General features: G+C 43.9%; 1 protein-coding gene across 1 annotated transcript in view; it reads right to left on the bottom strand.

Annotated features, from left to right (window-relative positions):
• Nucleotides 1–10,327: 10,327 nt before the first annotated feature.
• Nucleotides 10,328–16,088, bottom strand: part of BMP7 (bone morphogenetic protein 7) — a gene marked incomplete at its 5' end in the record, with an annotated part of 44,956 nt that continues 39,195 nt past the window's right edge. The window contains 4 exons of the mRNA XM_082007088.1: nucleotides 10,328–10,955; nucleotides 12,255–12,365; nucleotides 13,006–13,082; nucleotides 14,886–15,083. Of these exons, the coding sequence (XP_081863214.1) occupies nucleotides 10,806–10,955; nucleotides 12,255–12,365; nucleotides 13,006–13,082; nucleotides 14,886–15,083 (536 nt within the window). The 3' untranslated portion in view covers nucleotides 10,328–10,805. The remainder of the gene's footprint in view (nucleotides 10,956–12,254; nucleotides 12,366–13,005; nucleotides 13,083–14,885; nucleotides 15,084–16,088) is intronic.

The raw sequence follows: 16,088 nt of genomic DNA, 5'->3' as shown, positions 1-16,088 counted from the left end.
GGCACCAACGGATTGTGTATCTGGGCAGCTCTGGGGACTTGGGGGCATGCCAGAAGTGTCTCCCTCTTTAAATTGTTGAGTGATTGTGAATATGCTGGACTCTTTCCCCTGAGCTAAGCAGACTGGATAGAGGTGAAAGAGGCCAGGGCATAGTGGTGGTACCTACCCATGGTGTTGGTGCTGAGGTGTGCAGGGTGGGCTGTCCCCAGAGCTCCTCACGGCTTGTGTCTGCTCCCTGTCAGTTAACAGCTGAGAAGGGATATGGCAGTTTCCTCTCAAGGATGCAGTGGCCTCAATCAGTACAACTTCAGGCAGCAGTTGAGCTTCATTTTGGCCAACAACTCGCAGTACAATAAACAGTTTTGGCAGCCAGATGTGACGACATCCTATTGAACAGGGGAAATCCTTCCATTTTGGGAAGATGGCTGAATCCTAAAGCTTCTTGTATTTGCTGGTTAGGTCTACTACCAACAGAGATGGTCCTAAATTACCGCTGAGAGAAACTGGTCAGACAGATCAGAGGCAGGTATCTCCCTCGGTGTGCAATTACATGTGCTGCTTGCTTTGAGGGAGGCCAAAGCAAACAGGAAGCAACGATTAAGGTGGGCACCAGCAATGAAGACCTCAAATACAGGGCATGGTGTTCATCAGTCGTTGCTGTACAGAAAAGGTCTCTCCTTAATTTGACTGAAGAGGGAAGAGCCGTAGCTCAATACTTTTGTGTACTGATTGAGTAATTGTTAGTTTTCCCAGAACATTCTTGTATATAGAGGAGGGTGGGAGAGGCAGATGTTGATTAAATGTTTTATATGACATGTATTATAGTGTCAAAGCCTGCCCAGGCCCTGACCCAGAAAACTCTTCTGCAAATGTGTGTGTGAGACCTCTTGGCGAGCTGCTCATTCTTACTCTCCCTTCAGAGGCAGGGAACGGGGTGGAAAGGTTTCTATGCCTTTGTCCAATTAACATGTGTATTTTTCAAGTAGAGGCTGACTAAATGGGAGGATCCTGAGCCTAGAACAAGCCCTTGAGGTCACTACTGCCATACCAACAGTAAATCAACTAAAATAACTTTTTTGAAGTCTGGAGCAGTAAGTGCAGGGTCTCTGATACTCTGTGACCACAGAGTACACTGGAGATTGCAGGAAAAGAGCCATTTAACACACAGCACATCATGTCCAGGATGTGTTTGAATCTGAAGTGTGTTTGGGAAATCATGTGTTTCCCATAAAGCAATAAAACCTCACTGAAATCTAGCTGAATTCAGAATCTGTATGTAAACAGAGATTTGGGTATCAACAGTTTTCTTTGTGGTAACCTGTGTGTAATATTGTTGTCACTTGGCTCCAGAAACAGGGCACTTTAACAGAAGCATCAAACAGCCTAAGGCTTGCCAAAGCCCCGGTGGCAGGAGGACCAGGGAGGGCCAAATTGCTTCTGTTTGTGGCACCTGTACATGTATGTGAGGAAGTGCTGTGCAAGGTGTTTTGGAGATGTTGGGCATGTTCTGCCTTCCTCCGTGTGTAACTCCGGGTTAGCTGCATCAGCAGAAATACTCCATTTGACCCACAGAAATCTATTGTCTGGCAAAAGGACAGTGTGCTTAGTAACTTTATTTTTTATTCCCCCCACCCCGCTCTGCTACTTTCTAGGCTTTGCTTGAGGCTCCTGTAAGTTGTGAAGCCCTTTTCTAAACTTAGATGGGGGTTTGACTGCCCAGATCTTAAAGCAGTAGTCAAGTTGGCTTGCTTTCATACGCACATATGTTGGAAACATGTAAACACACATACATATACGGCTGCAAGGGTATCCAAAGCACAGCAGTGGTGAGGACTTGCCAAAGCAGGCTAAGGGCTGGAAAAAATCAGGCAGTTCAGGAAGATGGCTTGAAATTAGTGCTGGAAAATAAACACCAGAAGGATTGGAGCTAGCTCATTTGCTGAAAAGACCCGTCTGTGCCTGCCTCACCAATGTTTGGTCCCCCTCTCTGCAACCACCTAGTACAATCAGTGACTCCCCACCAACCTGTCTTGGATGTGTCCTTCCTTGCTTGTGTCCAATGGACCTCCACGCCATCTGAAATCCCTTTTCTTCTAAACAATATTGTAAGACGTGTTCTCTAATAGCGTTATCTTTGCCATCACAGTTTTGTTAAGGGCCTTAAAGGCTTGGTAGCCTGTGGTCAAGTTTACTGCTTTCTCCACCAATGAGAACTATATCCTGCTGCCATCAAGAAGCAGTGGGAACAGCAAATCTCATTAATGCTTGCTTTGTTAATGAGACATAGGAAGTATTACCTTCAGCCTCAGAGCCCTACTTGAAAAACAGTCACCCTTACAATAAAGGGGGGCCACTCTGCCCCCAGATGCAGGGTGCTATGCTCATGTCTTTGTTTAGTAAGTGCCCCTGCCGTAGGGACATCAGCATCTCGGGTCTCTTCTTGAAAGCCTATAGCTTTCAGAGTTCTCTGACAGTTTGCGCTGAAGGTTTTTAATTTGTCCTAGTGTACCTGCAGAAGAGGGATGGTGTGTCTTGCTCGCAGTGTGGTAAGGGGCTGCAGAATATCTGTGCCATGCTCTTACAAACTGAATATTGATCCTGTGTTTGACCAGCCAGGGACTGACCTAGATGATGACAATCCTTACAATCTGTTCCAGCTCTCTGTTTGCTGAGCATCTTTCAAGAGACGGTAGGTGAATCATGGACTTGATACTTCCCTGGTCTTCTACCTCTTTTCATATAAAGGGAAGGACACATGTGAGGATACATCAGAGTATGTGTGACACATGGTCTGGAAATGAAGCAAAAGCAACTCCAGTATCCTGCAGTGTCGGAAGAGATGTTTTTCTTTTCATTTTCTGAGAGGTGCTGCAGCAGAAAACCAGATCTGCTTCCTCAAAGACTGTCACACCCATCTGGAGAACATAATAGGCCTAATTTGCAGGCTTAATTTGCTGTCAGTGTCCCATGTCTCCCAGGAAGGAGGCTCCATCTCTTAACTTGAGGCTGTTACCTCTTGCCCAAACAACAGGTTTCCCAAGTCTTGTTCCTGAGTCAGATGAGAAACATGAAAAAAAACAAATGCAAAACACAGTTGTCTTCATTTTTAACTAATACAGATAAAAACACTTTGAAGACGGAGTGCTTTGCAAGTGCTAATTAATAGGGTTGTCATTGTGACTCCACATTGCCACTGCAGAGGAATTGGGCTGCAAAGTGCAGTGTGTCACTGAAGACCCATGTCTGTCTCTGGTTGTGATGGGTTTTTTTTATTGAGCATCTTGTTCTCAGCTGCTACTAGAAGCAGGGAATCTCTCAGAGCTGGGAAGAGCTGATCCAGTTTGTGCCTTGGATTGGTTATGCTTTTCCACTGATTGCTGTGAAGCTGGAGCTATTGCTGCTGAGCAGAAGTCCCTCCAGCAGCTCTCAGAGGGAGTTGGCTGCTGTTCCTGACTAAAGACTGAAATGCTTGCAGAATCATGACTGAGTGACATGTACCGCTGACTGAAGTGGTGGAGGTTGGGGTGGGGGATACCTAAACCTAGAGCCTAGACTTCATCCCCAAGCACACCAACCTCATGACAGTCCTTTACTACCTTATCTCATCCTCTTCTGTGGACCCACTGGAAGCAATTGCAGGACTTTGGGACCACACTGTCCTGTTTCTATCGAGTGTGGTCTAAGCACGTTTCCCACTGGTATGGACTATGAAGAGCTTTGTTTTTTTCCTGCAAACCAAAAATACCAACTTTTTAGAAATATCTGGAAATAAACAGTTACATGATGCACTGAAGTTCATAACAAAGGACAAATCGAATCCTTCATGCTGCGAAACAGCCATAAATAAAGGCTTTATGGCTGAGAAGTTGTAGGCAATGTTCCAGCAAAATCGGATTTATTCCCTCCCCACCCGCTGCAATATAAATCTCTGGAAATGGGGGTTCCAAGGGCTGTTCTGACACAACGTTAACTGCAGCTTCTTAAACCAGACTCCCTGCCAGTATTTGTAGTTCACGTTCTGTGTATGGTATGTGTGTCTATAACTGCCCCATCTTTTACAGTTGATTTCTCAGTAGTCATGTGAAACCAAAACAACTGACGGGCTGAATTTGGAATCACTTGTGCATTTCTCTAATTTAAAAAAGAAAGAAAGAAAAGCGTCTGCCTTGCTGTTAAGAAAAATGTCTCTTGATTAAAGTTGCTCCAAGTCAACGGTGGCCCAATCTATGTGAGTGTAATGTTCCTTCTTGCCAAAACCACTGGCTGGGTTTCCAGGGGAACCCTGCAAGATGGATTTCAACGCCTGGTTGTGCAGTTGCAAAGTGAGTAGCTGCATGATTTCTTCTCACAAATGCGTGGCCTCACTGCTTGCTGTCCACTCTGAGGTTTAGCCCTGAGGTTTCATGAAATAAGGCCTTGGATTAATTAACCAAGTCCTAGAACTACAGTCCAGCCAGGTCATGCCCTGTTAAGGAAGAATAACTCAGTTCAGTAGATTGAAGAGAGAGATTCTGGCTTCAGCACCAAATATAGGTCAGTAGTGACAACAGATCACTGTGAGAAATGAATAAACAAATTGGAAGCAAAACTCTTCATTTTGTCAGTTTTGGATCAGCTGAGTATATTGGTTTGTGTTTGTTTCTTGTATGCTTAGTATATAGTCAAAGACAGAAGCTAAAACAAGGAATGTGTTCTCATTAAGCAATTGCCCAAACATATTTTAAAAAAAGAGGCTGACTAGTGCTTTTGCCCAAGCCAGACACATGTAGAGCCATCAACCTCTCTGCTCTTGTCTACAGCTTGTTATAAATGCTGAACAAAATGGCTTAAATTGTTGGGACCTGAGAAATGATATCTTTGAGCTCTGACCCTTCATAACCGAATCCAGACACTGAATGTCTCTGCTTCTACATATTTTATATGAAGCACCTGACACAGCAGCAACAAATAACACAGGAATAAATCCAGCAGCCTGGAACAGTTTGCCTTCATTAGCCAAGCCAAAGGTCACCTTGCTGGTGTCACCATTAGTGTCTGGCCATTGCCTGCTCTAGACCTTCACAGAAAGATCATGCAATGGAGGGGAAGGTGGGGAGACAGGTCGAAAGGCTTCTGATGCCTCTGTGAGGTGCTTTGTACGCCACAACCACGGTGACATCCCAAACCTGTACGTACTGTTTTGGAAATCTAGTATAAATGTGAAGTCCTGGGCTTGAGCTGTAGCTGCTGACATGCTAAAGCACAACAGACCTGCTGAGGTCCTGGCATCCCCGTCTTTTTCTTAAGAGCTGCTTAAAATAAGACCATTAGCCCAAAGTTATCAGCGGCACCAAGCTGCTAACTCGGGAGTCACTTCAGCTTTCCACTCAGAAAGGGTAAGGGCATGTTTTTAATTATGGGCAAGCCCATGGTCGTTGCAGTGAATACAGCAACTCTCCCCCTCGCAATTCCAGACACAAGCTCCCTTCCCCATGTTACTGCTGACTGGCCTGGGATTGGGTTTTATTGCAGACAAGAAAGCCAGTTCTTTGAGGGTGAGGTTAATTCAAGCAGCCCCATGTAGAGCCTTAGCCTGCAAATGGTTAAGTGCTTAACCGTGCCTGCAAAAATTAGTCAAGTGCACAGCTACCTTTCTAAGGGTTTGTGGTTTGGAGGCTGTAGTCCCTTTTTCTCCCTTAGTTTCCCCAGTACTTTTCCCTGATGGGGGGGCAGAATGTGAAGCTGATGAATCTGACGATGACTTGTCCTGTTTTCCTTTTAAATATAAAACCAAACTCAAGCTGTCTAAAGATTGTGCTGTCTGCGTCTATGGAATTAATTCAAACATCAGGATTCTATTAATTGGAGAAAATGGCAGGTTTTTCTCAAAGTCGCGAACCCCACAAAATATCAAAATATATATCAAGTTATATCAAAATAACTGTTAAAATATTAAAATTAAAGTCTGTTCCTACTGCCTGATCAGCAAATAGACCCTAGGAAACCAGCATGCACGCTAGGAAACAAATCAGTGCATTAAATATGTATTATCCAAAAACTTCTGATCTTTCTTAGGTGGTGGTTTGGGAATACAAATTCTACTGCATTAAGCTGAAGAAAGGAATACATATTTTTATTTAAAATGGGGTAACTCAAAGTGGCCATAGTAACGCGTTTGTGTTGCTTTTGTACTTGGGTAATGAATGACACTAGTATAAAGTGCTCCTAGTTTTTGCCTCAAGGTCTTGTCAATCATTACCTGATAAATAAAAACTTCAAACAGGCTCCTTCTAGCTTAATTGGGCAGATTTCTCTCCACAGGAGTGGCTGAACACAGGGAATGATGTGTTTGTGGCAGCAATGGAAGTCAGCGAGCAGGGTATTTGGATGGAAACAGAGGATGCAAATTCTGAGCTCAGAAGACGAGTCTCTTTGGCTTTACTTATCCAGAAAGCGTCTGTTGCCAGTGCAGGCAGAGCTGGCAGGACTGAACGGAGCAGCAGAGGAAATCCCGCGGTCCCTGGCAAGGCCGCTGAGCTGCGCCTGTGCGAGCTCCGCTCTCCCTCGCTGCTTTTAGGCTTTACAGCTGACACGTCCATAAAAATCAGAAATCTTAAAATTGCACTAAGGCTTACTTAAACCATTATCTTTTATTATAGGAACGTTGGCAGCAAGGGAGGCAGTTTCCTGCGTAGGGACAAAAAGATCCTATTGTCAGTACTGGAACAGATCTAAAACAGCTCAATTAAGCAACCATAACATCCTCAAAGTTTGGCCTGGGAGGAAGTTAGAATAACTGATCTATAAAATGTTTTAAATGTGCTTTAAAATGTCATTACTCGGATAAATCTAGCTGTTTTGAAGCTGGTTCACTAGAGTTTTACAGCCCTGCCAGTTTATGGCAGCGTACGTATTCGTGTCAAGAATTCCTCTTCCAGAACAGTAGATGAGGAGACAAAGCCACAGTAGCGCTGCGGACCGAGGGGAGGCTGCAACCAGCTCGGGAATGGAGTTTTGGCTCCCGGGCTGGGAAAGCTGCTACAAAGCATATCCAGCAAGTTGTGTGTGTTTGTGGCAGAGCTGGAAACCAACCGATATTTCATGATATAAGGCTGGACGTGTTGAAGTTAGTGGTAAAGCTTCTGTTGGCTGCAAGACTGGCAGTGTGTAAAGCAGGATGATTTTTCTGGGTGGGCTTTTTTTTTTTTGTGTGTTGGGGGGGTGTTGTGTGTGCATTTTGTGGGGGTGTTTTTGTTGTGTGTGGGTTTTTTTTAATTTTTCCTGCCCTTGCTGGAACCACCTCGGACTTCCACTGGGTCTAAATGCAGAGAATTGGGACCGTACAGAGAAATACCAGAAGGTCTTCCTTCTAAAATTAGTCTAAGCATACAAAACCTGAGTTTAGATCAATAAAGGTCTTTCCACTGATGCTGGACTTCACATTGATGCATGAAGCAAATGTACTTGCGAGTTTGTAATCGCTTGTGAAAGATGGTAGTTAACACAAAAATGCTGATGATTTAAGCCTCTGAATCAGCAAATACATCTGCATAAACTGCCGCAGCTCTGCTTACAGTTCAAAGTGAACAAGAACCCCAAAATTGCTGTTATGCCCTGAAGATACAATGTTTAGTTAATACAGAGATTTAGACCATTATTTTTTTCAGCTGCCTCCATAGCAATGCAGTGTGGTATCCACAGTAGGAAACCTCATGCCAGCAGCATCCCTGAAATATGCTAAAACAATCTAAATTAGAAAATGTCAGCTTCTTGGCTGATGTTCCTTTGGAGTTTCTTTTTTCCTTTCTTGTGCCTCTATAATTTTATTGGGATGACTAAATCTCTGAACTATGTTAGCAGTAAACAGAACTAATTTACCCCCTGCTTCTTTGAAACAGCTGCTGACAGCTGCACTATAATTCAATCATGGCTCTTTGCAGCGCAGTCTGCAAAACATATTCATAATTTTTTTGTATTCTTCCCTCTGTTGTATTCGGACTGAAGGAGTCGCACCAAATAGCGACATGTGCTGATTTTGCCCGTACGCAGAGATTGACCTACATGAAAACAGAGGCTCAAGATGAAATATTGCCCAGCCAAAAAGATTCTTTGAATATAGGGAGAATAACCACACGGATACACAATGTTGTTGGGATATCTTTTGTAAAGTTGCAATGATTTATTTTACTAGTTTGTACAAAAGGCTTCTGACAACTGCTCTATGAAAAGAACCAGAAATGTGTATGTATTTTTGCCAACTGTTAATAAATATCTTCTTAAATAAGGAAACAAATGTGTTTAGGAACCGAGAATCATTTTTCCTGGATGTGATTGAAAAGGAATTCAGCGATGGAAATAAATAATTCTTCTTCTGCTTGTGACAACTATTTACATAAAAATGTACAAACAGTGAAGCTAATGTTGAGCCTAGCAACAGAAGTCCTGTTGTTATGTTCTTTTAAAAAAACAAAAACAAAACAGAAACAATCCCCACATAATATTTAATATATGAATTCTATACAGCAATATACTGTGGTCCAAGTTAAAAATGCAATACACCAATGCAGCGACCACCAACACTGAAACACCTGCAAGAAAAACTAATCCATGACTACTAAATAGTGGAAGTTTAGGAACTTTCTAGGCAACACCTTAACTTCCTTTTGGAAGTTTACAGAAGCGCTGGTGTAGATACATACACGGTGTCAAAAGATACTTCCAATCTGTGTGATTTCAGTACCTCTGAGATGCACTGAGGGCAGTTTGGACTTGGCTGTTTAGCGTAGATGGTCTTGCCTGCAGACTCCAGGGAGAGGTGGTCTTTTGGCTTTGGCTGTTGTCCCGTTGTCTGTAACTACTTGGTCAAAGTCTCACCTTGGGGCAGTTTAGGAAGTTCGCTGGAGTCACGCTGGTGGAGCGTGCGTGCCGCGGCCAGGCCAGTCCTGCGGATGTTTGAGTCACCTGGGTTGGAAGCCGGGCGCATCTGGCAACGTGGCAACTGCTCACTGAGGCCCCTGTCCAAAACCTACCGATGTCATGAAGAGAATTCCACTTCCCCATGAGCCTAATCCTGCTACTGAGAAAACTGCTGGGAAAACACCAATTGGCTTACGTGAGATTAGAATTAGACCATCAGAAAAAAGTTTCCAATTTATTTCATAGACAGTAATTTTTTTTTCTTCCTTTGCTTATTCTTTTTAAAGTGAGGCATCTGGTCTGGATTTGATCTGACTTAAAGGAAGAAGAGCAGTGACCGATTTCCAGAATCGGGCGGTTGCGTTCATTTATCTTCTTTCTCCAACTCTCCTCTAAGGCAAGATGTGGAGCCAAGTTCCCACTGCGGCTGCGTTGCCCTGTCCACTCACTGCATGGAGAGAGCCATCACCAGGGATTTATGATGTTCTGGACCCATCTCTTGGAGGTTCAGGTTTTTGAAGGTTGGAGATTTAGAGCTGGATGTGCTGAGGACCTGGTGCTTTATTGGACAGAATTTTCTTTTTTATCTCTCTGGCAAAATTTATGCCAGTCCTGCTTTTGTAACCGCAATGTATGCCAAAGTGTTGAATCGGTTTGTGATTGGTTACTGCTACTTAGTATTCTTATTCACAACAACTTTAATTGAGTTTTGATTACGTGTGATGTTTGTGTAACCTGTGACTTTAAAAGAAGAAAAAAGAAAAGCCTTGTGGGGACATCTTCTTGCTCCTGGTTCCAGCTTGTTGGTGTGGCTCTTGAAGGGGATTTATTTTTTTAAAAAGGTGAATCCAGTAATGGAGCAGGGCTTTTACCCTGAGCATGGACCCTGGGAAGGAAGGCTTCCTAGCTTGTTTCTGGACGAGTCTGTGTGGTGCTGGGTGTACGTCCTAGCTTACAGCACCTTCTGCGCTTGAGCCTCCACATTTTTGAAAAAGCATTGGAGCTTGTTCTGTCAGTGAAGTCAATGGACGTTTTCCAACAGGAGCAGGATCTTTAACGCGCTTTCACAACTCCGTAACTGCTTAGGATACCCCAGCTAAATGTTAGGTTTAAACCCTGTTGCTTAACATTTTGCTGCTTTCCTGTTTTGAGTTCACAGCAAATTCAAATTCTTTCTGGTTGCTAGAGGAAATTTCTTTCCTTACTGACAAAAAAAAAGTATACCCAAAAAGTCTTGCTCTTCGGAATTTTTTCTTCGGTTCTTTTGCTTGCCAATTAGAAAATCCTTTTATCTTTTTTCTTAGACCTATCTGTCCTTTGAAGTTGTGTCAATCAGATATAGCTTTTGCTACTATAGTTTAAAACTAGAAGTTGCATGTAATTAATCTTTGCTTTTACTCATGAAACTGAAGCAGAGGGATGGAAATAATAATTCTCTAACAAAATACCTGTTCACTCCAGGTATATTTTGTTCACTTATTTTATTGCAAACTGTATTACAGGAACTACACATGCTTATTAGTCACAGCACATTCTCAACTTGGATAGATTATTATTTTTTAACTCACAATCAACACTGGTGAGTTTGCAATCTTCAGAAAGACTCATTTGCAAAAGTATGTATCGTAGGAGCCAATTTTGTAGGCAGATTTGGTTTTAAATGGTTTCTCTGGCTTGTTTCAGTTTACAAGCTCATTGTCTGTAATAAACTAAAACAAAATGCGTTCAAATGCCACTTAGATCCAGAAACTGTTCCATTGTCTGAACTTTCAGAAGCCCAGTCCTAAAAACTTTTGGGGATTTTTTTTTTTTTTAAACCCATTGCTGGAGTGCTAACCTCTTCCCCTCCCCCACATAGCCGTACAAAACCCACTCTTTACAAATGACTTTTTTTTTTCTTTCCTACCGATCTAATGACAGCCACATGCTCGTACCACCATGTTCCTGTATTTTTTTAAGATAACATTGGAGCTGTCATCAAAATAGAGCACTGAGATGGCATTGAGTTGTGTAGGAGCACAGCAGGGTTTCGGCACAGTCTCTGGGTTTATAAAGTGAACCTGGGGAATGAAAGTAGATGCATGTTAAGATTTACTTTTCCCCTTTCCTCCCCCATATTTTTCTTTCTCGGGCAACCTTCTGTCTGTCCCATACACTCACTCAGACACGTTTCAAACACCTGGCTTTGTGTACAAACGTCTTGAGATGTCCCCTGCATGTTCGGAGGCTGACGCACGCACCCAAGTCAGATCTAGCTGGAAACCTTTCAGTGAAGCAGGTTTTCATTAGAAAATTCCCATTTGTCAGAGCAGCCAGCGTTCTGCAGAAGAGTACCAGTTGCAGGACATGCGGGCGAGGTTTTGTGAGAAATCCTGTCAGCCCTGGGTGGGGGTCCCTGTCCCTGCGGCTGGCAGCACCAAGACCCAGCTGGGGCCAAGAGTTCAGGGTCCCCTGTGCTCTCTGCTGTGGGACCTCCGAGGAGAGGGGGGAAAGGCAAATAAAAAGCAATCTACCAGGAGAAAACGCGCAGATATTTCTTCCCTTGGAAACATAGACACCTCTTGTTTCCCTAACACTTTTTGCAATGTTGTCTGTAGATGGGCACGGGATGTAGATGGAAAGGTGGAGCGAGCCTCCTCGTGCCCTGCAGATGTGTGCGGGGGTCTGGGTTGTCAAGCTGGGTAGGGGAAGGGCGTCCAGGTAGGTCATCTGGGGGTGCTGCACAGCCGGGGTACTTGGGACCAGCATGTCTGTCTTTTGGCCCATGCCAAGAGCTGTGGTGCATTGGCTCTGGTGACACAGCTGAGGCTGGGTGGCCCCCAGCCAATGGTCCCCCTGAGCAGAGGCGCTGTGTCGTGAGGACACGTCACCTCGGGGCTCCCATCTGGACATCTTTGCACAATTTCATAAAACAAATACACCCACAGAGCAGCTGTGCTGTGTGATTTTTTTGGGATTCTCTGACCCCTTCCTCAGTCTGTCCCCAAATGCACTTTTGGTGGCAGCATACAGTGGATCCTTACAGAGTTTTTCCAAGAGACGCTGACAGTGGGTCTTGGTCTCGTGTGCTGCTCTTCCCTTCCCGTGCAGCAGGACTATACCACCATTAAGATGTCTATCATAGAGCCCTTTTAAACTAGAGAGAGCATGTCAATGCTTGCAGCAAAGACAGGGTAACTCCTAGCCAACTATTAATTCAGGCCACTTGGCTAGACATGTTGAGCCAGATGCTGCAGGCATCTTAATAAGCTAATGCAGACCTTCCTTCTCGTTAGCTTAGAGATCTTTTTGTGTATGATCTTATTTCTGCGTAGCGCCTATCGGGTATAGCTCTGTACTAGGAGCTACGGTGCACCTACCAGTGTCTGTACAATGGCATGATTTGTAGCATTCATGTATGAATTCAACGGGAAAGCACATTCTCCTTCACAGTAATATGCAGCGTAGCCCTCCGGAGCAATGATCCAGTCCTTGATTAAAAACGTTAGATTGTAGAGAAAGACAGAAGTATTGTGCAGTCAAACAGAGTCAAACAGCACATAGATCTATCAATTCATACATCCACATAAAATTACAGTGGCCTGCAAAACAAAAATCTGGTACGCTGGCCTTTCTAATGCTATCTTATACACCTCTAAAGCAGCTGCTTTTCCTGGAGGGACACATCCCACTTTGCAAACGTGCCCATAGAGTAGCTGAACTTCAGGGTTTAGTTTATCCATTCAGCAGCGTCCTCCTGGCTGTCCGCAAGGATCACTTCACCCATCACTGAAATGCAGGTACAAGCTTTCAGAAATTAAAATTTCTTTAGCCAGGTCTAAAAGAACTGATAGATGAAAAAGGAGAGCCGTATGTGCGTTCAGCACTGCCAGAGGAAATTTGGGGTTTCTCAAAAGGACCGCAGTGCGCTGAGTTTCTGGCCAGTCTCACGCTAAACGTTTGTATACCCTAGCTTTGCAGAAGCACTTCTTAAGCATGCTAAAGGCAATGTACAATTTTTCCCCCAGGGATAAAAAGATATCCAGTTACTGGCTTGATCTCACTATTGCGGCTCGGTAGGTGATGTGCAGAGGCACCGCAGCTCATACCCCGGTCACACACAGCCCTTACCTGCCACCCCAGGTCCCTGAAGCTGACGTAGAGCTCGTGCTTCTTGCAGGCTTGTCGCTGGTCGCTGCTGCTGTTCTCTGCGTGGGGGGAATGGGTGGCCGTAAGGCTGGGCTGCCCCAGCACCCACTGCCCTCAGCGATGCCCTAACAGGGAGGGCGGCATCACTGCTCATTGGTGGCACTTGTGGCTTTTTTTTTTAACATTTTCAGTTTTAGTTGTAAAATAATAGCTGGGTTCAATACGTATAAAATGTCCCTCTGTTTGTTTTGTGCAAATTCAAAAAAATGCCTGGAGAAATAGCTTTTTTTTCTTTTTTCTTTTTTTCTTTTTTTTCCCCCCGGCTTCCTCTGATCTTCTGTTAGCAAAACGCAGATCTCTGATTATTGCCTACTATATAAAAGGAGAACCTGTGAAAGGAGTGATAGGGAAAAGGCACCCTTTACCTATTTTCTAGATTCCTGTCTTTGAATCTCCTGTATTACTGGTGATAGTTGCACCTTCAGGCCTACAAAAGCAACATATGACATCAAGATAATGTGGAATCTGTTCTTCTGTCCAGTGCAGCTGGATCCAGGTTAGAGACTTCTCGCAGTGGGTGACAATGCTGAAGCCAAAGAATAAACCATGGGTCTGAATCGTGGACCTGAACACCATGGCTATCAGTTTTAAAGTTGTCTCCATCCTGGACACATAGCCTGAGCTGGAGACCCAAGTAGAAGTACAAGTTTTTTCAACTCTTCTTGTTGGTAACTAGCTCAACATGGGGTCCCCAAGCTGGAAGCAGGACACTGGTTACAGGGACTTCTCTAACCTACTTGCAGAAGTAAGAAATTCTTTTGTCCACTACCTACCCTTTAAAAATTGAATTGCTACAGCAAATACATGATAAAAAGGCACACTTCAATGCAGACCATCTATGCTTGGGCAGCTGTGAAACTCAGAGGGCAGAAATACAAGCCATAGAAAACCATTTTAAGAGGCTTTAGGATTTCGGCGAGAGGTACCAAAATACATACATGTAGGCAGGTCAGAGAAGCCACACCTGTCACCAGGGCTGTAGAAAGGCATCATTAGTTCTAGGACAGGAATGAACCGATTAAATATCGGGAAGCTGCAACAAGACTGACAGGGGAACAGTTCTCCTATAGCCTTGCAGGTGGAGGTGGAGGTGAGTCGTGTGAGGTGATGTTGTGCCCCATGTCGTCCTTTTCCTTCCACCTCTTGCAACCTCTGCTTCCATTCAGTGAAGTACTCGCAGAAATAGAGCTGGAATTTGCCGCTGGCCCTGCGCTGCGGTTCCTGCTGGGCAGGTCACCAAGGGCCCGTTATTCTGAGGTACCTCATAATTAAGCCACGTTTCTATTTCAAATGCCTGATGGAGTTTTCTTCCATATTAGGAAGCACGGCTCCCCAAAATAGCTGCGGTTGTCCTGAGCAATGAATGGATTTTCCTCTTGTGTGTGAAACTTTTGGGACTAATAAACTTTTTGAGGGCTAAACTTAAAATTACAAACGCTGAAGATCTACAGCATTTTGATTCAGATCTGCTGAAATGTATTATTGTTTTGATCACTTACTGCTTTAATATAATTATCTTACATTTCAAAATGAGAATTTCTTTCATGTGGGAGAAAAGGAGATTTTCTGGTTAGGTGCCTTTTTTTTTTAAATTGGATTAATAAATCCCTCAGTTTAACATTGTTTCAAAGAAACGTTATTTTTCTAAGTTTTTTGGCATAATCCCTAATCCCAAGTAGTTTCAAACCAGCAGCTGAACACTAGTGGTAGACCAAAGAGACAACAAACAGACTGAATGTGGGAGAAACCCTTCCCACACTATCCCAAACCCAGAAAAACTGACCCGGCGACCCGTGCTGTACCTGCGATGTTTGACACCCGGAAAGCTTCCTGGTTCTTTGGCGTTTTTGATCGATTCTGGCTCCTTTGCTTCCCTCCCGTGGAGCGAATACTGCGGAGATGGACCTCGGTAGCTTTGAAGAAGGCTACCGTGAATGGCTGCTTGTTCTGTGGGCCATGCCTTCCAATAAGACCCGCCAGTTTGGGATTGATGCTTTGCCCTTAAAAACAGAATGGACTGATAAGAGGGCCTGCAGTAACTTTTCATTTCCAGCAGACACAGTAAGGATGACAAGGAGGAGAGCTGGCCGGTAAGGGTGATTCTTAGGCATGTCTGTCGATCCACCAAGGACCTGGACTTAATCGGCAAAGCCACTTCTGAAAAGAGTGGCTCAGCACAGCTAACTTCATTTTATATCTGCATGTAAAAGTTACATAAAATAGTCCTACATCTAATTATTTTAGCCTAAATCCGCTTAGCATTAACTTTTCCTGCATTCTTTAGAGGGGTTTCTTCAAGTTCACCAACCTATAATTTGAAGTGATCCTATAAAAGGAACCATAAAACTTAGCCCATAGGAACACTAAATTCCCACTGGAAGGTTATTAACTTAAAATAAAAATGCCTTGTATAAAATGTTGACAGAGTTCCAGATATACTGTAGCTGAGAGAAACAAATAGTTCAGATATTTAGAGACATTTTGCTTACTGCTATGTCTTGGCAGTACTGTACCCGATAACCTTGTTCTAAAACTGTTGATTACTGTTCATGCTTCCTTCTTCCCAGGCTTTTAAAATAATTGCAATTTTGGTAAAAGGTGATGAGGTGGCTTCTCTGTAGAATGAAATCAATCATTTACAAAAGACGCGAGGAGCGGGTGGCAGCACGAAATGTAACATTTCTCCCTGTTGCCTCTAAAGGGTGCCTGGGTGCTGTTGCAAAATGGAGGGGTGATACCCAGAATTATTCTGTTCCAAGCTACTGAGTACTGCTGCTAGGTCAAAGTTATTTTAATGGCTTTTGTGATCGTTCTGCTAAGGACAGAGCTGGGCCTTGTCAGCCACATATCAAATATGGCAAACGTGACCCTTTCTTAGGGAAAGGCAGCTTGCCTGGGGAGGGCAGGCGAGGGGCTCTAGGCCGCTGACAAAAATTTCCTTATCTTCGTAGTTTCCGACTACCCTGTGAAAAGAAACTGGTAACCTGAAGTATTTCTAGGTAATA

The sequence above is a fragment of the Phaethon aethereus genome (genome assembly GCF_964289735.1).
Source record: "Phaethon aethereus genome assembly, chromosome: 16".
Classification (NCBI taxonomy): domain Eukaryota; kingdom Metazoa; phylum Chordata; class Aves; order Phaethontiformes; family Phaethontidae; genus Phaethon; species Phaethon aethereus.
Note: the sequence above shows the minus strand (reverse complement) of the source record. Positions and strands in the feature narration are given on the sequence as shown.